Source organism: Dunckerocampus dactyliophorus, chromosome 14 (genome assembly GCF_027744805.1).
Source record: "Dunckerocampus dactyliophorus isolate RoL2022-P2 chromosome 14, RoL_Ddac_1.1, whole genome shotgun sequence".
NCBI lineage: Eukaryota > Metazoa > Chordata > Actinopteri > Syngnathiformes > Syngnathidae > Dunckerocampus > Dunckerocampus dactyliophorus.
In genome coordinates, this window is record NC_072832.1 from 15,323,072 (window position 1) to 15,348,587 (window position 25,516).

General features: G+C 40.1%; 1 protein-coding gene across 6 annotated transcripts in view; it reads right to left on the reverse strand.

The window, feature by feature from the left end:
- Positions 1 to 25,516, reverse strand: part of mlip (muscular LMNA-interacting protein) — a 59,294-nt gene that overhangs the window by 21,318 nt on the left and 12,460 nt on the right. For 4 of the 6 annotated variants that reach the window (XR_008573697.1, XM_054799126.1, XM_054799129.1 and 1 more), the window contains 7 exons: positions 21,439 to 21,546; positions 12,425 to 12,559; positions 10,667 to 12,151; positions 8,968 to 9,039; positions 6,492 to 6,575; positions 6,322 to 6,405; positions 6,185 to 6,226 (listed from right to left, as the gene is read on the reverse strand). Coding sequence is in view for 5 of the 6 variants with exons in the window: in XM_054799126.1 (XP_054655101.1) it covers positions 6,185 to 6,226; positions 6,322 to 6,405; positions 6,492 to 6,575; positions 8,968 to 9,039; positions 10,667 to 12,151; positions 12,425 to 12,559; positions 21,439 to 21,546 (2,010 nt within the window). In the remaining variant the exon portion in view is untranslated. The remainder of the gene's footprint in view (positions 1 to 6,184; positions 6,227 to 6,321; positions 6,406 to 6,491; positions 6,576 to 8,967; positions 9,040 to 10,666; positions 12,152 to 12,424; positions 12,560 to 21,438; positions 21,547 to 25,516) is intronic. The other 2 variants (XM_054799127.1, XM_054799130.1) reach the window with 2 other exon arrangements.

The following is a 25,516-nucleotide window of genomic DNA, read 5'->3' on the forward strand; positions in this document are numbered from 1 at the left end:
GAGGGTGGGGGTGGGGCAGGGTTGCCTGGCAACCTTATCACACTCGTCGCCTGGACAATAGCTTACAGCCCTGCACCCTCGATTGACACAAGCTTGAACCAGTTAAATGCCAACACATAACATACTGATCCAATCAGGAAGGAGTACACACCCCTGCGTGGGCGTGTCAAGCACAGCATTTACCTTCGCCACTTCCTAGTTTCCATCACTACTTGTTGATGTGAGCAGGTGGCCAGCGGTGTACTTGTGACATTTTCCAGATATTTCTTCACTGAAACATTTAAAAGACAGAAAAGTGTGTCTGCCTGATCTCTTCTTATGAAAACCAACCCGGCCGTTTCAGAATGTTAGTCCCGGTTCCCATTGATGCTTGAGACTCGATGTCCAACCCTGTTTTATCAGTCCACAAAATATTTCTTCATTTTTCTTTAGGCCAGTCAGTGTGTTCTTTGGCAAAGTGTATCCTCTACAGCACGTCTGTTTTTAACAGTGGGACTTTGCAGGGGTTTCTTGCCAATAGATTAGCTTCACACAGGTGTATTCTAACTGTCACAGTACTCACAGGTTACATCAGACCGTCTTTGATCACCCTGAAAATGGTCTTTGGCTGATTCTTTGCCCTTCTGGCTATTCTTCCATCCATTTCAATGGTAGTCTTCTGTTGTCTTCCATGTCGCTCTGGTTTCTCTTTCCATTTTAAAGCATTGGAGATGAGCAGCCTATCATTTTCTGCACTTCTTTATACGCTTCCCCATCATCAATACATGTTTTAATCAAAGTACGCTTTTCTGCAGAACGTTTTCCTAGAAATGCATGTCCAACATGTGCTGGCTTCATCCTTAAGTAAGGCCACCAGATTGACACCTGTTTTTTCACAGAATGAATTACCTCAGTAATTGAACTCCACAGTGCTATTATTTTGAATATTTTCAATCATTTACATAATTACAGACTCAGGAGTGTGCATATCATGAATGTTGGATCTGTTGTTGTTTTGACGCTACTACAACTACAGGTAAATTATTTGCCATGTACCGTAGTAATATCATCTATACCAAAAACAGTGATTAATATGGTTACTCATGTTGGGCTGCTATTATTTTGAACACATTGGGGCATTTTTCTCATCTACTGCCGAATCTCTACACACAAATGGGTGAAAATGTTAAAAGATGCATACCAGCATTGTTTCCTGTGACAAATAGTACCACGTTTCATCCCAGGAGTCAGATGGACCCATGATCTGCGCCGGGAGACCGCAGCAGTCTGCGGGCCGGGTGAGCTGAATACCCGGCGAGCAAAGCATCCGAGGCGTAAACGAGGCAAGCGGGCCGGCCTGCATGCTAGGCTAAAAGCTAGAGCGACTAGGCCACCGCTACCAAGCCTGCTGCTAGCCAACGTCCGCTCCCTTGAAAACAAGATGGACGAACTAAGAGCAAGGATTACAGCTCAACGGGAGATCCGGGAATGCTGTGTGCTCACCTTCACAGAAACCTGGCTGACGGAGGATATACGGGACTCGGCGATCCAGTTGGAAACATTTGCTGCTTACCGGGGAGATCGGACTTTAGCGTCTGGTAAACACAGAGGTGGCGGCGTCTGTGTTTACGTAAACAAACCGTGGTGCACAGACGTACAGACGATGGAAAAGCACTGCTCGCAGGACATTGAGCTGCTGATGGTGAAATGCAGACCTTTTTATTTGCCTCGTGAGTTTAGCGCTGTGTATTTAACTGCTGTTTACATCCCACCACGAGCTAACACTGCTAATGCACTAGGCCTCCTGCATGACATCATTGATAAACACGAGACCAAACACCCAGACGCTGTATTTATTATATCTGGCGATTTCAACCACTGTAACCTCAGGACTGTCCTCCCCAAATATTACCAGCATGTGAGCTTTCCCACAAGGGAAAATAACATCCTGGACCAAGTCTACTGCAACATGAAAGGTGCTTTGAAGGCTGTTCCAAGACCCCACTTTGGAAAGGCTGACCACATCTCTATATTCCTTTATCCAACATACAGACAACTTCTCAAACAAGCTCCCCCTGTACGTATAGCAGTTAAAGTGTGGAATGAAGAAACTGATCAAGTACTTCAGGACTGCTTTGGCTGCACAAACTGGGATGTGTTTAAAACTGCAGCAGGGAGGGAAGATTGTACTGTTGATTTGGATGAATATGCTTCTGCTGTTACTGGCTACATTAGCACATGTATAGAGACTGTTACCACCACCAAGTATTACAGGAAATACCCTAACCAAAAACAGTGGATGAACTGTGATGTAAGGGCTAAGCTACGTGCTCGTTCGACTGCATTTGTCATGGGCACCGCTGATGACTACAAAAAGGCCAGATATGACCTGAGAAGGTCCATACGAGAGGCCAAAAAACAGTACAGACAGAAGCTGGAGGGCTACTATTCCACCTCAGACCCTCGGCGCATGTGGGCGGGGCTCCAGCACATCACAGACTATCGACAGCGGAGTAGCGTAGCCACGTCCAGCCAAACCACACTGAGTGATGAGTTGAATGAGTTCTATGCCCGCTTTGACACCCAAACTCCTGATGAGCAGAGAGGGTGGCTGAACCTGGGGAGCACACAGGACTCACCTCTCATGGTGACATCAGCTGATGTGCACAGGGTTCTGAACAAAACAAACCCACGAAAAGCAGCAGGCCCAGACAACATCTCAGGACGTGCACTTCGGGTTTGCTCATCAGAGCTAGCTGATGTGCTTGCTGACATATTTAACCTGTCGCTTGCACAAGCATCTGTACCGACCTGCTTTAAGTCCACCACCATAGTGCCCGTACCCAAGAAGAGCAACGTGACCTGCTTGAATGACTATCGCCCTATAGCACTCACTCCTATTGTTATGAAGTGCTTTGAAAGAATAGTCATGACCCACATCAAAAAGAGCATCCCGGCGGCAACCGTGGACCCTCTACAGTTTGCATATCGCCAGAACCGGTCCACGGATGATGCAGTCAACACTGCCATCCACACATCCCTTTCTCACCTACAGGGCCAGGACACATATGTCAGAATGCTATTTATAGACTATAGCGCTGCTTTGAATACAGTCAGCCCCCACAAACTCACAGATAAGCTCCTCACACTTGGCCTGTCTCCCTCCCTCTGTAACTGGGTGTTTAACTTTCTCACAGGCAGACCCCAGTCAGTCAGAGTCCACAACCGCACATCCAGCTCAAGAATTGTGAGCCCTGGGACCCCACAGGGGTGTGTGCTGAGTCCACTCCTCTACACGCTCTTCACCTACGATTGCGTGGCCTCCCAGAACAACACCAGCATCATTAAATTTGCGGATGACACTACAGTCATCGGACTGATCACTGGTGGTGTTGAAACGTCATACAGAAGAGAGGTGGAGGACCTCATAGCTTGGTGTCGTGCTAACAATCTCCTTCTCAATACAGATAAGACTAAAGAGATGATCATCGACCCAAGAACAAGGGAAAAGGAGCCACATAAATCCCTGTTTATTGATGAGACTGAGGTGGAGAGGGTGAAAACCTTCAAGTTCCTTGGCACACACATCAGCGAGGACCTCACCTGGTCTCACAACACCCAACAAATTCTGAAGAAGTCCCAAAGGAGACTGTACTTCCTGAGAAGACTGAGGAAATTTGGCATGCCTACCAAAATCCTGAGTTGCTTCTACAGATGCACTATCGAAAGTGTCCTTACCGCCTCCGTCACTGTTTGGTACGGTAACTGTACAACACGTGATAGGAAGGCACTCCAGCGGGTGATCAAGACCTCACAGAACATTGTTGGGGCAGCCCTCCCCTCACTGCAAGACATTTATAAAACCAGAGTCCTACGCAGAACACACAACCTCATCAAGGACAGCACACATCCACAACACTCATGCAGACGCTACAGGAGTTTGAAGTATAGGACCACAAGGCTGGCAAACAGCTTTTACCCACAGGCCATCAGGCTTCTCAACGAAGCACTCACACACGCCGCACGCAACACAAACACACACTCATAGCACTTTATTTATTTATTACTTATTTATTTGTATATTTATTTGTATGAATGTCTCTTCTTTTTGTTGCTGCTTAATTTATTGGTATATATGTTTATGTTTATGTTCTTATTCTTTCTTGTGTTTTCTTTCTTTTCTTGGGAGAATGAACAGAATAAGATTTTCATTGCATGGTATTACTGCTGTTTTACCATGCACATGACAATAAAACTCTCTTGAATCTCTTGAATCTTGAATCTTGAATCTTGATTTCTCACACAGCTCAAAACACCCAAAACACCCAAAACACCCACGGTAGCTTCTCGTGATGGGTCGTTCTCAAAGGAAACGGCTTGAAGTGTCTTTTTTTCCCTGTTAAAGCTGCACGTGATTGGTGAAAATGTGTGGTGCTGCGTGTGTCCACGCTAAGCATGAGGTGGAGGGAGGGGTTACACACACAAGTGAGCTGGAAAGCAGAAAATCAGGAAACAAAAGCTGAGGGACTTTGTGTTTCTGAATGTCCATCTTCATTAACTTAAGACCAGCCAAAACTGTTACCTGAAAGCTGCTTTTTCTTTTAGTTTTGCACATTTTTATTTATATTTGCTTGTGTAATGTTTTGTAGATATTGTTTCACAGTAAATAATTAAATAGATTTTTTTCTAAATGAGATGGTTCTTTGTTTTTGTGTTTTATTATTAGTTGGGTTTTTTTGCCGCAATCTGTTCTATGTTGAGCATAGAGATAACCCGATTAGCCGAATCGCCACAGAATTTGGTACACACCTTCAAGGGACTGACAAGCACATGCCAGTCAAATTTGAGCAAGACTGGATGAAAAACATGGCCACCATCAAGCAAAAGCAGGGGCAACTAATTGCCCATAAGTCATTGACTATTTGCCTAATTATTGTAAAACATAGTCCGATATCTAAATGACATGTATGCTAGCACATCTTCCAAAGCATTTTGACCACAACCCATAGCGGGCACCACAAATAGCACTTAGAGCACAGCCTAACCTACTCAAAGGTGCTTATCTAACATGACATAGATGATGGATTGTTTCACGCATAATATTAGAAATGAGACGAGTCTGGAAAATGTCCGTTAAGGTTCTGTCTCCTCCGGTTCTGTATGTAGTGCTGGCCTGACAAGCAGTCATTGTCACTGCCATCTATGAAGCCAGACATTACGTACGTGATTACGTCCTTCTACATCCTACTATCAAAAATATACTCTAAAGCAGTGTCCAAACTTTTTCCACTGAGGGCCGCATACTGACTGAATGCGGGGGGCCACTTTGACATTTTCTAAACCAACACATGTAGATTTGCTGAGACGTTTTTTTATATTTAAAGAAAAAAAAGCTTTGTGTTATCAGTGACAAGCATATTATTAGTACAAAGGAGCTTTTTCTCCTTATGTTACACTTTTTTTCTCTCTTTTTCTTTTTCTTCTGGTGCATTTTTCTCTTAATATTATGTCTTTATTCTCATAATATTTAGACTTTATTATCGTAATATTATAACTTTTACCCAACCAAAATTTTGTAAAATTGCAACATTATTCTCTGTTTGTTTATTATAATATTACGACTGTTTAAAAAATAAAACTTTTTCTCTTTCATATTCCAACTTTGTTGTTTTTCTCTTGATATTGACTTTATCCTCCAATATTGTGTCTTTATTCTTGTAAAATGACTGCCCTTTTTTCCAGTTTTGCTGTTGTTTTTATAGTTTCCTTGTTTAATTGTATTTTTAGAATATGCCGAGGGCAGCCACGGGCTGTAAAAATGGCCAGCATTTTGGACACCCCTGCTTTTAAGTGATGCTCTAGACTCTTTTGTCTTCTGAGTTTTCAATTATGATTAAAAAATAAATAAATATATATATATATATATATATATATATATATATATATATATATATATATATAGAAGGGTCGCAGTTCTTTAGAAGCCTTAATGAGCATTTAGCTTCTGGCATGTTGAAAATATTACTCTCATTCCGATCTCCAGAAGGGATGCTGATAGGCTGACATGACATATCTGTAATCTTCTTGTGAATGCAGCTGGCTGTCAAGATTTCAGTGTATCCACTTTTGGCATCAATTTGTCTGTGATTGTTGACAAATTAATGTTTTGAAGCATTACAGTTAGTAGAGAAAGGAAATACCCTACCTGCAAAACGTTGGTAGTCAATATCTTGGAAGATGTTTTGCTCTAAAACAGTGCAAGAATAAACCCAGTGACAAATGTAATCAACAAATTCTCATTAAAAGTAACACAAAACTATTGATAGAATGACCTAAACTTACTGGTGGAGTGGGATTTGACAATATCTCGTCAATGGCTGCATACAGCTCCTCAGACTGCTGCCGGAGCTGAGCAGGCGAGCACATCTGAAAAGGCGCACAGAAGCACTGACGTTATCGCACAATTATGCGGAATCCGTGATAAAAATGTCCAGTGATGCGTGCGCTAATACCTCAGCATGGGTGTCTTCATCACCCCTGTCACTCGTGGTGACTCTTTGCAAGTTGTCCTCTCTTTCCACTTGTTCATCTATGACCTGTGAATGTAAAGCACGATAAGGAGGCTTCAAATTGATACATTAGAGTTATACGTTAGCCTTACATGTCACTCCTGCATCACCAACATGCATGCATTTATCTCTTACATGTACATTACATTCATGATTTTGCTACTGTAGGTCACCTGCGATGATTTGAAATAAAACTACTAACCACCTTTAAAAGCACTAAGACAAGTGAAGGTGGCTGCAGTAAAGACCTAGCAAAAAGAATCTCCAGTAAGAAACTCAGTGTTTGATGTTTTCCATGGGCTCCAGGCTTTAAGTACTTACTGACTGCAAATGATGTGCATCCAAGTATTCAAACTATTAAAGTTACAAAAATGATTATCCCGTGCTATTTTTTTTTCACTTGAAGTAAGTAGGAGACCCCACAGTAGTGTATCGTCCACAATGTAGCCTTGATGCTGGAATTTAGAGCATTTAGTGAGCCCTAATGGGGACACATTGTTTTCATGCTAAAGAGCTGTTTGTTCACGCCTGTCTCCGGCAGAAAGTGTGCTTAATGTGTGCTTCCAGTAATTGCAATTGTGTACTTTATTCGCTTTGCCACATATACCATAAACCAACGTAACTTTAAGGAGCGGGACAAGAGGGCACAAACGCTGGTGAAACGTTGGCAAAAGTAGCGTAGCAATGTGATCTACATAGCTAACGTTATACAGTATGGCCTCGTTTATCACGGTTAATTGTTTCCAGACTGGACCACGATAAGCGAATTGTAAGTACGATTCCTTCTTTATAAATGGAATATTTTCACAGTTATGGCATACAAACATGACTTTCTAAATAAGTTTTTTTTTAATTAGAGCCACCTGGACATGAAATAACACCCATATAGTCACCTTTACATTGGTGTTAGCCAATATAGTAGATATAATCAGAGAAAATAAGCCATTCAAGACAGTTTACTTTGTAGGGGCAGCAGAATCGATGGCAGACAGGAAGTGGGGTTCAGAGTTGATTTTTAGCTTGTTGTGGGCTATGGTCGCAACTGTAACCAGTCATCATTATCATGATGAGGGTGATGATGATGATTATTATTATTATGTTATTATTATTGTACCTGTTGTGAGATAATTTAAACCTGCAATAAAAGCCGGTTGTTCAAGTCTGGTGCTTCGGTGGTGGTCTCACCGAATAATTACGGACATCTAGTGGCCAATGTAGAATGCTACATTCACAAGTTGTGGGCTTAATGGCTTATAGTGCATTTGTTTTTTTGTACATTTAGCCATTTTTATGCTTGAAAATGCTTAATTGGGGTAAAATATACATACAATTTGCTTAAATATGCATATTTTTTTGACTAATAGGCCGTGGTCAAACACAAAACATCAATCATTTATTAATTAATTCATGTTTGAAAAACCGCGATAGCGATGTTTGAATCGTGATGCAGCGAGGGACGACTGTACAGTGGAACCTTAGTTAGCGTCATTAATTTGTTCTACAAGGTCCGACAAACCAAAACCTACTTTTTTCCAATAAGAAATCATGCAAATCCAATTCATCGATTCCGGACAGCCATAAATGCTAACACAAAGCACTTTTTTTAGTTTTACAAGTATAGTTTTACATGCAGAAAACAATTCAAAATACATAATATGACAATTAAAAAGATAAATGAACATTTAAACGTCACTTTTGCATTGACAAAGACCACCTTTGTGTTTTAGCACTTGCAAATTTCTTTGACTCCATTGTGGGCTATTTTGCAGCCGTGATCAAAAGAAAAGCAGAGAATTGTAGCATAACTGTGATAGTTAGCAAAGAATTAGAGAGTCAACCACTGATGATGTCATAGAAGGGCGATGACGCTCGGGGACAATGACTTTCAGTTCCGGTTTCCAGTTACAGGTTGCTAGCAGGGAGTTTTTGTGCTAAAAATAGCTAACTGACACAGTTGGACTCACCCAGTGTATTAATAGCACAACAGGATTTGCGCCATATTGTATGCTAACCGGAAGATGTACGCACATTTTTTTGTCAATTTTCAATGTAAGCCCAAAAAAACGCTAACCAGGGCCTACGCTAGCCAAGGTTCCACTGTCAGCTCATTTTACCAGCAACATCATCCTAAGTTAACTAAAAAAAATCAAACTTACAGCTCCCATGTCTGTAGCTGACTGACAGATTGTTAAATGAGCGCCTTTATTTTAAGATGTGTAGTGAAGCTGCCCTCTGTTAAGTAGTAGGGCTGCACAAACATTTTTTGTAAAAAGCTTTGCCAGTGGTGTCTCAACTTCTGGATCTAACTGGAATTTCTGTGTGGCTTTGCTGTCAAGAATCGAATAAGAATAAATATCATATTGTAGAACAATCATAATGAGATGCTCTCAAAGAATTACAGACGACTAAGTGGTTGTACCTGCTGATCCAAAAGAAGGGTGTTTGTGGGAATTGCAGCGAGGGATTTGTAGCTCGACTTAATCTTGTGAGGCTTCAGTATGCAGAGAGAGCAAGAGAGGGAGAAGAACACACATGAATATAAATTAATTCTCATTTCCCCCCAATGGTTTCTTTAGACAGTCATTTCTTCTGGCATGTTTTGTTTATCTCCAATAAACCTTCCAGTCTTTTGGTCACAAGCCAAATACTGAAGTGTGTTTGTCTAGTGTTTAAGAAATATTCGAAATGACAGAACAATAACCATGATCATTTGAATTGTTTGTCACATTCTTGTCAATTATTCCTGTTTCAGGAAATGTATTTATAAATGACAATGGAAATTACATTCAGCAGACACAACATATGGTACACCTGCATCACGCCTCATGCGAGCTAATACAGCAGCTGCGAGGGTCAACTGTAACTGAAATAACTTTGTTCGTGTGGACTTAGTATGATGCAGCGCAGTGTTGATAACAACAATCAAAATTATATGAATTCAAATATGCGCAGGGGCTGTTACTTCCCAGTAGAGGGGATGACGTCACAGAAATTTTGATTGGAATCTTACACTAACTGCTCTGAGGCCCCTCCCTAAACAGCCGCACATGTTTTTCTTATTGTGTTTGAATCTACTGAGTGGTGGTGCTGCTCCTAAGAACAATACATAAAACAACCTGAAGAAAAATAAGAAAAGCATTTTCAAAGCAGTGTAGCTTTGAAATCTTGGTTCTAAGGCCTTGTCCAGACTTGCAGTTCACAAAACCTATTACTGCGTGATAATGTAACACACACTGCAACTTAACAGCAAAAGTGCCCATGCACGTGTTCTGCATGGACTGAAGCCTATGTCATTTTTTGTCATGTGAAAAAATGAGGACACCCTGTTTGTGGCTCCCCCTGTGGGTTGTGCTCAAAATACTTTGGAAGAGGCGTACATGTAATACAGTCATCAAGGTCTTATAATCATTAGACTTTCAAATCACTGACTTATAGCCAATTAGTTGATAAGTCCTGTACTTGCCCCTGCAAACACATTTTGGTTGACGGCAGCCGTGTTTTTAAATTAATCTTGCTCAAATTTTACAAAAATGTACTTGTCAGTCCCCTAAAAATGTGTACCAAATGTTGTCATGATTCAGCGAACACCCAAAAGTTACAGTGGGTGTTATGAAGAGCGCATTGAGCTGTTAAGTCAATCCGACTTATGGGGTCAAAGTTTTGAGGTTTAATAACAGCACCACCTTGTGGTGTATTTGTCAGAAAAATAATGGGAGTGGCAACACAGCAGGGGTGCATGTTTTGACAAATGTTTGCAGTGGTCCAGGATTAAAAGAGTTGTTAAGCGCTGATGTGTGGACACAACAAAGCCGAAGAAATCACAGTGAGGACAGTAGATCTTTAAGTGTGAAAACGGCCTTGTCTTTCAAACAAAAAGCTTTCATACTTGTATGCCTCTCTATAGTCATTTAATCAATACATCTGTTAAAATATCAAAACTGAAGAGTTCGTAATGTAATGTTTTTCTGTGCGTGGCTCTCTGTAAATTGTTTTGGCTGGTGAGTGCATGTCTGCATATCAAGAGTGAGAAAGTGATGTCAAAGAACAGCATGTAACAGTGAGCGTGGTCAATAATATCCTGAGTCTGAAGTGGCGCACGTGGCAAGCAGTGTGGCTACCTTTCTTTTTTTACCCTCCCTGTCACTGCAGTCTGATATTCCACTCCCCGGTCTTGGGGACGGCGTGGAGCAAAGGAAGAAGGAAGGGGATGGCGTGAGCTCTCGAAACAGTGCGGTAGGAGAGGGCGTAGGCGTGGGAGAGCTGATGGGCGAGGGCCAGCCGGAAAAAGCGATGGGTGTATAGCGGGAAGGCGTCAGATTGTACGCTTTGGAGAAACCTTGTGGTGAGTTGCACCTCCCTGTCGAGAAAGGAGGGAGAGGTGATACGGCGGAGCTGGCTGAGCGGGAATGTGATGGAGAGGACAGGGAGGGATATGGCGGAGGGGATCGCAGTTGTTCAGAAAGCCAGCGAAGCTTTGACAGAGAGGAATTTGGCTGTCTGCTCTGAAGTTTTGCTGGTTGATGTAAAGCTGTAGGAGGAGTGATTGATTTTTCAAGGTTTGTGTCTTTTTTGCTCCTGAGATACATGTGAGGAAAGCTGGCCTTTAGCTCAGGAGACTTTAGCACGTAAGACTGCTGCAGTGTTGCAGTCCTGAGTTTTGAGCATGTGCGTTGTGGAGGTTCTATGGGCAGTGGTGTGCTTTTCGGAGGCGAAGGTGAAATAACCCTCTCCCATCTTGGCACACCACTTCGCCGAATCGGGTCCGTGCATCTTTTATTTGGCGTGTGAGGCCTACTGTGCTCATTAGGCAGCTCAGGTGGGGGGGCAGTAGGAGGCCTATTGGGCTCACTGTGAGCACAAGTTTGACTATCTATGGACGCCGATGAGGAGAAGAGAGACGAAAACTCCAAGGGAATAGAGGCAACGCTGGAAGCTGCTGAGCATGCGTTGCAGAAAGTAAGGGTCACGGGGTTAACAGGCCAGCAGGGGGTGTAAGGCCTCTGCAGGGAAGCAGACAGCACCGGCAGACGGCCTTTCCTCAGGATGGCTGTCAGGAGGGAGAGTCTGGTGAGAGGAGGACGGTGCCGGGGAGGAGGGGACTGTGGACAGACAGAAGAAGCTAGGCTGTCGCAGGAGGAGAAACAGGACTGAGGGAGGTGAACCAGACTGGAGCCTGGGGCAAGGTTGTGCTTTCGGATTTGAACCACAGCGGGGGAGAAGATGCCAGAGCGGACTGAGGAACAGGGGGAAACAGTGCGGCTCAAAGAGCCAGGAGAGGCTAGAGAGGAAAGCCAGTTCTTGTCTTTATCCCAGCTGTCTGACAGGATGGATTCTCTGGATGAAGCTGGCGTGGGGAACACGTGTGCCGAGTATGTGGGGCTCGCCGTTCTGTGATGCAAGCCAGACAGCTTATCGGTAGAGAAACCCGAGCTAACCTCAACACATCCAGAGGAATCATGACCCCACAGCCAGGAAAGGCCCCTGGGTTTACTAGCAGTTGTTTCCATGGAGGCAGTGCCGCTGTGTTTGGGTGTATTTTCAGACTGGCCACCGAGTGACATGGAGGTTTGGGAGAGGCTCACATGGTCCAACACAGGCTGCAGCTGACGAAAAAAGTGGTTTGACAGTTTATTTAGTTAGTGCTGAGAGCTCATTTTCATATCAAATTCAGACATAGTTGGTTCAACAGTTGACTTCATTTACATTTCATTACAACAGAAAGTACCACGACTGGTTGATCATGACACATGTTGTGCGTCTTACTCTGCTCATAATTCAAGTGTCAAGACTGCAGTTTAATTTAACATCATGCAGTGTATCCATTGAAGCGTGAAACATGCTGAGATAGACACAATGTTTCTATTGAGTTCACATACCTCAACATTTTTCTTCGTTTGGATTCCTGCTCCCCCTCCCTCCACCGAATCCTTGATATAGACAATCTCTGCTTTTAAAATCTCCCCGTCCGACATGATCTCGTCGGTTGTCTTCACATGAGACTCTGCTAAGTTCTGACAGGAGAAAGGCAAAGGGGAAGAGGGAGAGCTCAGGGGGAGTGTGCTTGGTGTCAGGGGACCACATGTCCCAAGCATATAACTCACATGTACACATACGTCATGCTGTTGCTGGTGTAAAGTGTCCTCAGTGTGCATAAATTAGTAGCTTGAATACATTTGAAGTATCGCCAAGCACATTTGTGTCATTTCATTTAAATCAACAACTGTACAAAATTGGACCCAAACGAATGTAACTCATTTTATGTCTACCCGTTGGAGGCAGCAAGACACATCCATAATGCAGTGAAATAGTCATTCACAATGACACCTCAGCATTAAAGGGTTAGTGACCTTGCAAAAGGTCACTACCGGGACAGCCACTTACATTTGACAATTTGTTTACAGAAGTTGTCAAGTAAACATCGAGCCTTTCTTGCTTACTAACTGATGTTGCATAGCACACAGTTAAAAAACATTGACAGCTGATAGTTTTTATGACCTGTGTAGAAGGTTAACATTTCATTGGATAGCTAGGCCAAGATGCTGAAGATAATCAAGAATTTGTTTTATATGAGCAGCCAGTTCCTCCTACCAAGCTTAGCAGCTACTATAATACTGTATATTAAAGCTGGAAGCAGTGCTCAGAAAACAGGTGTTGTAAACTTATTTTGATTGGGGGAAAAAAAAAACAATATACCATATTTTCCGGACGATAAATTGCAATTTTTTTCATGGTTTGACTGGTTCTGCGACTTGTACTCAGGAGTGACAATTATGTGTTTTTTTTCACACTGACAGCTAGGCTTGTGTGCCAGTATCTGCTACTCCTTCCACTCCAGCACCACTGAAAATTTACAATGAAAACATCAACTAATAAGGACAACTGAGACCATGTCCACACGAATACGGATATTTTAAAACCGCATGTTTTTTGATGCATTTTGGCCTCTCATCCACACGCAAACAGAGGTTTTTGTCCTTAAACATTGAGCTTTTGGAAAACTCCAGTCAGGGTGAAGATTTTTTAAAACTCCAGCTTCCGCGTATTTGTGTGGATGGCGAAGATGGAATTTTTGGCTTGTTGCTGACAGATGACGTAACAATTATATGTCATTATTTCCACATTAGAAAAGTATAATTTTATGTGTGCAATGGCACACATAACATTGCTGCTTTCAAGCATGCTGAAATGAGTTTTTGTGTGTATAAGAGTAAACATTAGAGATGAGCCGGATACTCGTTTTAGATGAGTATCGGTTACGGATAATGCATTTTTGCTAGAGTACGAGCATAAAACGAGTACAGCTCATCATTATCCGTAATCATGATGAAGGAAAATCCTCAATTGGGTACTACTTATGTATTCACTCATCACGCTCTGTGATTGGACAGTCACACACAGCTGCCGCCCCTCCCTAAACAGACTTGTTACAGCCAGGGATAGGAGCCATGCCTCTCACTTTTTCACACACAGACACAATACAGACAGTGACTCTGTGCTTGCTTGGCTCGACTCCAGCTCACGTTCTCTATTTCGCTCTATTTCGGTTTTCTATGATATTTAAAGTTAGTTGGTAGACGGCCATTTGCTATCATGTATTTTTTACATTAGTATTTCATTTTACACAATACACATAATTTGGTAATAAATAAAGACAAACAAAAAAATTTGAGGAGACACTTGGGAGCTGAGCCAAAAGAACCGGCTCTCTAAAAAGAGCCGAAATTTCCATCACTATTGTAGTGATAATCAACATCTGCTACATTTTAATAAAGAACATGTTTCATCCAGTTTCAGTTTTATTTTCAATGACTTTTGCTGACAAATGTGAAATAACGTACTGAAAAGTACTTAGACAAGTGGGCTTAGACATCACTGACTTAGGACTTGACTCGGACTTTAGCCTGTTGACTCAAAAATACTTCAGATTTTCAGTGAATGTGTTCCTCACTGAATGCATCGCATCTACTGTATTAACATCCAATCAGGTTTAAGAACAAGCAACAAGGGTGTGGATTACATTTCAATGAGCGCCCGCGTGCAGGATAACACCGGGATTTGTCAACATGCTACCAGGGATCATTTCATTTGCAAATTTTGTGTTACAACTAACTAACTTTCGATGAATCGGATAAAAAAAACATTTTTAATTTCCACCTCTTTATTTAGAAATAGAACATTTGAACTGACAGACAAAAAAGTGCACAAACAACAGGGTGCCGTTTGAATATTCTGTTAAAATAATGTTAAATAATTAAAAATCTAGATGTTTGTCAAATAGCTTCAGTAAAACAATAAATGTCCACAAAAATACAATCATGATCATTATCTTAGTCGATGAAAATGTAAAATAGCTGTGGCTACAAACTGACAATGAAATTAAGTTAGGTGAAATGAATCAGTGGAAGAAGATGGATGGTAAATTACCTCATGTTCCTGAAAGAGGGACGGACAAGAAGTGACTTTTGGAGTTCAGAGTTGAGTTTAGTGCGTAACGGCTGCAAGTAGCCCGTGTTTTTATTTGTAGTTGTATTTTTATTTTATGTATTAGTTGTGTTGCAATAAACTTGCAATAAAAGTGTGCCGGTGTAATGCCGATTTGTGCTACAGTACCTACCGCTACGGCGCATGAGTGGGCAAAATCAGCTGTTTTGAGCAGTGATGTGCGATACCACTGATTTCCTTTCCGATCCAATACTGACTAAAATTCTGCCTGGAATCGACGATACCGATCCAATACCAATACTTTGTGCAAATACACCTACGGGGTCTTGTAAATTACAAAACATCACAGCAATATATTTATTTACTTTAAACTCTAAAGTGTTTTTCCCTATTATAGCCAAGCTGAAAACAAAAACAAAAAAAAAACAGAGGAATAAATCATAAAATATGTGAAAATTTAAACAATTAAAAAAAGAATGATAATAATAAAACCATAAAAGATAGCTAATTTATCTGTGCTCTGTCATAGTGCCATCGTAAATGTAGATTAAAAAAAAGTTACATTCTACGATATCAAGTGCTGCGAGAACAGCTGCTATTTTAAAAAGAAAATCTGGATGGAACTACAATGTTAACTTTAAAATGATGTCAAGGATTAATAAAAATGAAATCATGTGAAATAATTATTTCTATACTGGGAAAGACTCGAGATTATTTTTTCATTTTGGCCTCTCCTGCTTCCTGCTTCTGACATTTATTGTTCCTGACATGGACTCCCACGTTCATACTAATTAGGACCCTATACATAGGCATGGCACTATACCAAAGCGGCAACCCTCCATTTTCCAAATCGACACAAGTTGCAGCGCTGTCTTTTTTTACACACAGTAATGGAACAAATGAAAAGCTGGTAGGGTGACATTTATTTCCTGGGAAAATATCCATACATGTGGCAGTTTAAATCAATCATGTCATCACGCACAGTATGTTGAAAGCAAAGCTGATCCACGTAGGCCTTAATTGCATCACCAGCCTCTTCTGCTGTGCCTGTAAAAGCCTGATTTTTTTGTAAAATCATAGTCGCTGTTCTGTATAAAGGGCACTGACACAGAATGATTGCAAAATCAACCTGACCATTTTTTTACTCAGAGCCGAAACAAAGCATTTCATAAATGATTAAACAATGCCTGTTAATTGTAAGTTGTATTTTAAAATTGTTCGCAAGCTTGCTCGCTCACTAGTGAGGGGAATTGACATTACTGAGCTGTACTATGACGTTGGCGTTTTATATTAGCGATCTAATCACTCATGTAACGCAGCACATCGTAGTGAAGTCTGTTTGCTGTGAATTATAGACACCCTAGTCCACCAACAATCTAACGGTGAAATACTGTATGTTTGTATTCTGCATACAGCATGGATGATGAAGAAGTGAGCTAAATAAAAGATGTAAACAACATGGTCATATGTGGACAGCACACCAGACTATCGAAGTTTAGTTTCAACTTTTGGAATTTAACGCTGTCCCATTTACATTTTTTTACCATCACTCCATGTTTGTTTTCAGCACACTATTGCTATCCTACTATTACTATTATTATTGTATTTCCAGTGAGTTAATAGTTGTAGCCCATCAATCATGCAAAATGTGTGCCTTTCATTAAAGAAACTGTTCTGAGGTAGGCTACATAACATTGAAATAACGTAGAAATGTGTGGACCTTAATTTATGGTAGGAAACATTTATTATGAGCAATTTAATTATCTCATCTGCCTATATCACCGCCGGAAAGCGGTGAAGGGTGATGATGTAATGAGAATCAGGTTGTGTCCCATTTCTTAGTGGCTTCTTTCCCTTGGCCCTCATTTTAAAGGGGTAGAGGAAGTGGTAAAACGAAGAGGAAGGATTAAGGCACGTGTCAAACTCAGGCCCGGGGGCCAAATCAAACCTGTGCTGCAATCCGGCCCTCGGAACTGTTTGGAAAATAGCATTGACTTGGCCTGCCTCACGGACCTTATCAAACAAAGTGCTTACAGCGATCTGCGTAATTAAGCGACTCCTTCGATATAAACTACTCCTCTGGCATTTTAATTTTAAAAGTGAAAACAATATTGTATGTAGCATGAAATTCACAACCGTTCTTAATAAGTGTGCCAGATTCAGACCAAGAATCAAAATAATTTAACTGTACACGACAAAAAACAGCACCAATTTGTTTGTTTGTTGTTTGTTGTTTCAGACTGGAAAATTTCAACAAAATCAAAATAGTCAAAATAGTTCCAATCTTTAAAAATGGAGAAAAACATAAATTTACAAATTACCGACCAGTTTCCTTATTACACCAATTTTCCAAAATGATGAAGAAGTTATTTAATAACAGGTTGGACAAATTTATTAATAGGAATTCATTACTGGCAGACAGTCAGTATGGATACAGGAAATTACTAACGCTTTAGACCACAGAAAGAGTGCAGCCGCAGTATTAGTGGATCTTACAAAAGCCTTCGATACAATTAATCACAACATTTTAACAACAAAATTAGAAAGTCACGGAATCATAGGATTAGTTTTGAATTGGGTTAAAAGCTACCTAGCAAACAAGAAGCAATTTGTAAAGCTAGGAGAATACACACATGCAAGTTTAAATATTACGTGTGGAGTTGCCCAGGGATCAATATTGGGACCAAAACTGTTCAATTTGTATATCAATGACATCTGTAAAGTGACAAAGGACTTAAAGTTGGTATTATTTGCGAATGATACTACTGCCTTTTGTTCTGTGGAAAAGCACACAAGAACTAATTTAAAAAGAAGTGAAAAAATCTATATATAATTACATCATCACATTGGCCAAATTACACTATCTTATTATTTTTCTATGTATTAAAAATCCCATATGGAATAAAGGAAGTGAATAATATGTACTGCACAAGATGTGGAACGGATGGGGGTAGGATTAAATAAGCTTTGCTTCTTCCTACTCCTTTTGGACATGTGGAACTGTGAAATGAATCATGTGATGTATTACATTGTAACTTGTATGCATGTTCAAATAAAATTAAACCAAACCAAACCAAAATACATGCTGATATGTGCAGGACAAGTGTTAACCAAGTCAGCGAAGGAGGCGGCTACCATCTGCTGACATCACACAAGCTTTGTCAAGGAATTCAGGAGAAAGTTATCTTTGGAGAGACTGGCCCAATGGTCTGAGCAAAACAAGTATGGGACTATCGGTCGGGACTCTCTCTCATTCATCCGTGGTTCACGAGAAGGGTTCCGAAGGCTTCGTAAGACTGTTAAAATATTCCGTCTGACTTATTTTTCAATACATTGCGTAAATCTAATCTGGTGTGTGAGTCTTTTTTCCTTCTCGTAACTGGAGATTAACGAACACGTAAGGGGGAGGTGAAATTGGCTTCATTAATTTTCCAAAATGGTCCTTTGACCTTTAGTAGGTTGTGGAGAATTTCATCTCCAACACCACACGGAATGGGAGAAGAACCTTTTTTCACTCTATCATGTCGGACTTCATGACTTCATGCAGTTTTAAGGTAATGTAATGTAAGGTAATGTCTCGTAACGTTTTGTGTCATTACTGCCGCCTAATGACCAGAATACTACATATCACTTGTTTGTCACTCTGTTTTTACTAATAATATACTATAGTCTATAACAAAACAGCGACCATTTATTAATTAATTGATTTTGAAAAAAATACAATATAGTGAGTGAGCGATAATCAAACCACGATATTGCAATAGACTGTATATCGTTTTTGAATCGTATCGTAACCTTTGTAGATGCATATCGAATCGTCTATCATAAAGAGATTTACATTCCTTATTGTGATTCTCCCAGGACCGTTCAAATGGTTTTATTTTTGATCCTTAGTTTCGATGCCCACTTCGTCGACCGGAAGAAATAGCCATAAACACCAACAAAGAAGAAGCCTGCGAGCATCAACAAAGAAGCAGCAGCTAAAAAGTTTGGCTTTACTTCATAAAAATTCATGTTGCTCAGTGCAACATTTGCAACACAATTATGTCATTCAAAGGAGGGTGCACGATCAACATGACTAAACACTCCGGTATTTATGGTATAGAAATAACAAGAGTGCCCTGCCTTTGATGCGCTATGTCGGACTTCCTCGAAGCAGTCAGAATGGATGTCAAACATATACCAATCCTAAATCATAGCCCATAAAATAAAGAATATAGGACATCAGAGCAATGTATTCATTTATTTTAAACAACTGCATATCATTTAGACAATGTCTCATTAATTTAGTTCTTTTTAGATGTGTTCCTGTTAATGGTATACATAAACATCTTTGTGAAAGTGTGTGCCTCTAAGAAGAAACTTCATTTTCGAGTGGAATGGTTTGATATTTATATTCTATTAATACTATTTGATCATGCAACAAGACATTACAAGCATTTTGATATCAAAATAAATACTTGAATGTCTGCTTGTCACTTTGACATTCTCACTTCACTTCTCATTTAATAATAACCAATAATTATAATAATTATGTATATTTATATAATGACAGTTACAAGAGGCCCTCTGAGGGCAGCTATAACGGCGCTGTGGCCCTCAATGAAAACGAGTTTGACACCCATGCCCTAGGTGGTCTCAGCAGGGAGTGCTGAGAAGCGAGTGATACCCCCCCCCCCAACTGAGAAGATCTTTGAAGTCACATACTGTATGCAGCACAAACTGACATTAGACATCAAAGGCTATAAGCTAACCAAAGGCGCAACTCGCTATGAAACTGGTACTGGACTCACACCTTACAGCACATTAAACCGGTGCAGCCTGATCACCACAGCTGGGGGTTGACTGCAAACTGTTTACGTACAGCAACAGTTGGCCATTTCCAGCTCCAAGATAGTAAATGGTGTATTCATTTGGACTTGACATGTTCTCCATATTGCCTGTAGGGATGTTGGGTGTAAATGCACGGACGTAATTTGTGGGGAGGACAGGGGGAACATGTCCCCTATACTTTTTCAAAACTTAGTTTTGGTCCCCTTCAGTTTTTACCGTCCAAAAACAATGTAAAACTATATTACCGGTACATGGAGACATTATACAGGTATGTCCATCACTAGGACCAAGACCGTTCAAGCTGAAGCCTGCTTCCCTTTAGACCGCCATAAGCTCATAGATTGGCTCTGATGTTTTTTGCAAACGTGTGATCATGAAACAAGTTAGTTTTACCCTACTGATGATATGTTTTTGCAATAGTAATATTTGCTTGGTCTGAGTCTGCCATTAAGTTGTTATTAAGTCTATAAATCAAAAATTATTTTTGGGTGTCTGGAAGAGATTATTAAGATTTACATTATTTCCTATGGGAAAAATGTTCATAAGTTAGATCTTTTGGAACAAAGTTACCAATGTATGCCTGTATTTGTTGTTTACATGGCAGCCGCTTTACCCCTGGTTGCCGCGCAGCTGGCAACAATTAACACTTGTGGCAGTTAAAACGCCAGTGTCGTCGCATGTACGCAGCTGGTTCATTGTCATTGTTCCTCGTCTCCTCACCGGTGCTGTCACCTAAAGTGTCTACTTACCTGTCGATACTTTCATGTTATTTTCCACAGAGCTTTTTCCCTCTGTCGCCTTTTGTTTGTACCTGTTCGTGCACCATTAAAGATCTTTTGTTTGCACGCCACCGCCTCATCTCTGCATACTGGGGGTCAAGCTTCAAAAAGCTCAGCCGCAAACCGTAACAGATAAATATGTTATCTGTAATCCATCTATCCATTTTCTATGGCGCTTATTCTAATTAGGGTCATGGGGGACATTAATAAAAATAAAAATAAAAATAAAAATAAAAGGTGTGTATACATATATATATATATACATTTTAAAAATGTAAATAATAACATGCATGACTTTTAGCTTTTAGAACAGAGAACAGCTTTAGGTTTGGTGTTCATAGTGATACAGTTGTACCGCCACATGTTTTAAACATGATGCACTGGAGGGTCCTACCAGCAATATAAAAATAAAATTGAGCAATTTCAAATTCAATCATAATCGCTCAGACCTCTAATTTACACATCTTAGAGGTACAGTATGTACATTTCAGTGCATTGTATTGTCAATAAGAATCTGGAAACATTTAAGGCCATGAAATGTATAATGAAACAGAATGTAAACACCTATACCTGCAACAATAGATGGTTGTGGTTTAAACTGAAACATTGCTGCATGTAAGAGAATGTGCAAGGTTGATTTAAATGAGTCAAATCTGTCGTCATTTGAGAATGTGCATGTTAAAAGACTTTCAGGGGACCACAAAATACTGATAATAATGATGAATCAGATACTTTCTCCCGACACTAATATGGTGTAATAGTGAAACAATATCAACACACAGCTCACAGTGGTGACGTAATTATACCCAATAGGCTTTAAAGAACGTTTTTTATACCTCTTTTGTCTTCTGGGCTCCTTCAGTTATAATACTTCCAACTGGTAACATCTGCACCATTGGAACAAATGTGAAACCAGAACACTGACTTGGAACTCCTCGCAAAATCTGTAGAACAGATAAAAACTTGTTCAAGCACAAATGGACAACAAATTCGTTAAATAATTAAAGGTGCTGTCAACCTTTATTACGCAGGTGGCCAGAGGGCGCTGACGTTTGAGTGTACTGCAAACATTATATCTAGGGGTGTCACGATACTTTTTCACTTCCAGTAGTAATATTCTATACTTCTAATTCTAATATTCTAATATTCTGTACTAATATTCAGCACTGACGATCAGCCGACAACCAATTTTGATCCGATAGCACAAATCATCATTTATTAGTTGTTTAGCAGCGTTTAATGTTAGAAAGGGCTTGATCTAGTGATATTACTCAAACAGAAAACAATAGTCAGCAACAATAAGAATGAGGAAAACCGACCCATTTACTAGATGCATCTGGTGTATAATTTTATCAATAATAGGCATAATGTACATTTATCAAGTTTCGAGGTGCTCAGTGAAGCTTGTAAACCCAAAATTACTTACCACCATCAGGGGTTGGTGCTTTTGTGTTATAGCCAATGACTTTTTGTTATCATTTTTTACGATGCTGCTTCAAATGCGCTATGATGTGGTCGTATTAAACTTCCCTGGTTCTGTGTCACCATGGGAAACTTGTGAAAGTTTGGCACTCAGCTGCAAGGTCTTTTTCAGACTTTGAACAAAAAAATACTGTCAAACGGCCGACATCACTCCTACTACGTGATAAACACGTTAGCACAATCTGTTGTTGCTTCGCATGCTGCATAGAAGAGCTGCTGCTGGACCGAAGTGCTGGCGCAGAGCCTGGACTCATAGTGAAAATATCGGAGATTTTACATGCAGGATATAATCTCACACTGTTTTTTGGGTTTTTTTGCTGATATCGGACCAATATCCGATATCAATATTGGATCGGGACAGCCCAAGTTATATCCCCCTCTCTTCCCGCTTTGAGTACGTAAACTATGCTGATGTAACATAAGCATACGCACTATTTACATTGTTGTCAGCTCATGATAGCGATTTGGCTAAGTTTAGCTATTGACTCATTCAATACCAAAAATGTATTTATACATTTTTTTTTAACCCGAACGCTCGTTCCTAAAGACGTATTTATATGTCCTTTAAGTTTTTTTCGCGAAAGGCAAAAAGCGGTGACAACACAAAGTGCACAATGAAAGAGGTGACTTTTCAAGCAGTTTTAAGCCATTCAAACGGCCACAAGGTGGCAGAAGTGCATTTGATAAGAGCTCGGCATGGATCTTTTGCATGTATTAACACACTTGACAGCAAGGAGGAAGTGAGAGAGCGTGGAGGAGTGTTACGTACTGAAGGTTACGCATTGTTGGGAATTTTTAAGACATTTTTAAAATTTTTAACGCACACACACGTGCACGCACACACAGTTTAGTTCTAAATGTGAAAATTGTAAATTGGTCATGGTATTGTATTTGTAAATAAATTATTTTGATGCAAAACAACCCTTTTTTGTGTTGTTTATGTTGTGGTGCAGTTTTTTAGATATTTGAGCTGTCACAAAAGCAAAAACAATTGTGGCAAAGTTAAAGTTATGCCTGAAATGTTTTTGTTGAGAAGTGATATTTTCCTGAAACTTACTTATCTTCTACTACTGATTGCTAAAGAACGGAAAAAGGTACAAACAAACTTTTTTTTTTCTGATGAAAGACGAGAGTATAATCTTTCTTGGTAGGTTCCATCTTCATATAGCCATAGAACAATATTCTGTGTGCCTTGAAAAGTCTGTCAAAATCATCTAAAATGACTGGTAGTGAAGGGCTTGAATTTTGAAAAATGGCTGGGATTGAATGAGTTAATAGGGTTGGGCATTTTTTTTATTTGAACGATCCGGTTCCAATTTCACTTCTTCGTTTAGGTTCCAGAAGACAGTAACAAACTTGCCTAGCCACAGCAGTAGTTACCGTCTTTTATTTACACCGAACTTCCACATCAGCGAGCAGCCTGAAACACTGGTTTACATTGGCATGAGACAGACGTCATTTATTGTTTGACTTCCCGGATTGTGACTGCTTAGAGGAAGTCCAACGTAGCGCTCGCAGACGAGGTACTGAGTTATTTCTACACCATGAACGATATCCTTTGCACGATATCATTGTGTTGCAAATGTTGCACTGAGCCGACCACTCTTTTGAGGTTAAGCCAAACATTTTATCCGCTTCTTCGTTGGTGTTGGCTACAGGTACATTTAAACAATCCCGGGAGAATTGGAATGTTAGTCCCGGTTCCCATCGATGCTTGAGACTCGATGCCCAACCCTAGCTAATAAAGTTAGCTATCATTGAATGTACTGTATATCTTATCGTAACAACAGCATGACTGCAAATTGCTGATCACCTCTCTGAGACTGCTTTTGTTTGTGTGGACGTGCGTGATTCCAGCAGCCATGAATGATCAGCCATCTTGCAACAACAAAAATGTATGTCAATTTTTTTATTGTGAAAAATATTGACTTTTTTCTTTCAATCTGTTCTCTTAAACCAGTACAGGTAATATACCCTAGCCGGTGGTGGCGTTCTTATACTTTTTGGTTGAAAAAAATTGATGAAGACATACAGCATCTTTAATGGTTTATTTGTACTTGTAGCTCTAGTACTTATGATTATTTCATTTCTCCTCACACATCCAATTAAAGTGGTTCTCACTGCCTAATATGAGAATATTTAATATGGTATTATTCCTGCTTCTTGGTGTTTCTTATCATATTCTCCAGAGAGCTATTGCCTCAAACACAAATTAGACTATTTAGGACACGGAGGCAAATTGCCTTGACACATGAGACATAATGAGTTATAACAGCGTTTCTTGGGCGCAACATATTTGAATTACTTATTCAAATAAGTTCAATCGCATGTGTTTTGGCACAGTTGGCTGTGCATAGATTTACACAATATCCACTCACTTGTCTTATTCTATACTTGTAAGAGATTACTAGGGGTGCAACAGTACACCATAATCAGGTTTAAGGCCACGGTTCAGTTCTTTTTCGGTAGCATAAGGGAACAAAATGCAAAACATAAAACTGCTTATCTATTGTGTTTAACAATTTTTTAAATGAAACTTTAAAATACTGCAACCTGTTGGCAGGCAGTTTTCCATGAAATACATTTCTGAAATAAAAAAATAAAAATATAGATGTAGCATACAGAAAAATTTACCCACATGGGGGGGCACTGTGCTACATTTTGTGCATTAAAGATGCTAAAACCAATCCAATGTATGTCAATATACTGGATTATAAGGCATATAAGCTTGTTATAGCTTGTTATAAGTGTGTTATAGGTGGCAAATCAAATTAGTGTAATACAGTGGAACCTTGGTTAGCGTGAAGAATTCGTTCCAGAAAGTCCAACTCTAACCAAGACGGACGCTAACCAAATCAATGTTTCCTATAGGACATCATGTAAATCCAGCTAATCTGTTCCAGAGAGCCAAAGATGTTACCACAAAAAACATTTTTATAGTTTTACAATTATAGTTTTACATGCAGAATGCAAAATGTAAATGTAATATAAATATATATAAATGATGAATGAAAGGGATAAATGAACATTTAAGGGTACTATTCCCTTAATTGAAGACGCGATTTTTGACCACTGTTTCCAAAGACACAATGTGGCAGCAAGATCAACCACCACCATCTTCCTCTTTTGCCATAAGTTATTTTAGGTTATGGAGGTAAGAAACACTACAGGATTCAAGAAATAACTTTGCCAAAACTGGAAGATGGTGGTGGTTGATCTCGCTGCTACATCGTGTCTTTGGCAACAATCACATCTTCAATGAAGGTAAAAGTAACTTTAAATGTTCATTTATCCCTATCATGCATCATCCTCATGTGTGCACTCTGCTGGTGTTTGCTGCCATTTGTTGTCTGTTTGCAGTTCCCTTGTTTAGTCTTCCTGGGCGGTGCTACCACCACACACCTGCCTCCCATCAGTAATCACCAGGACTCG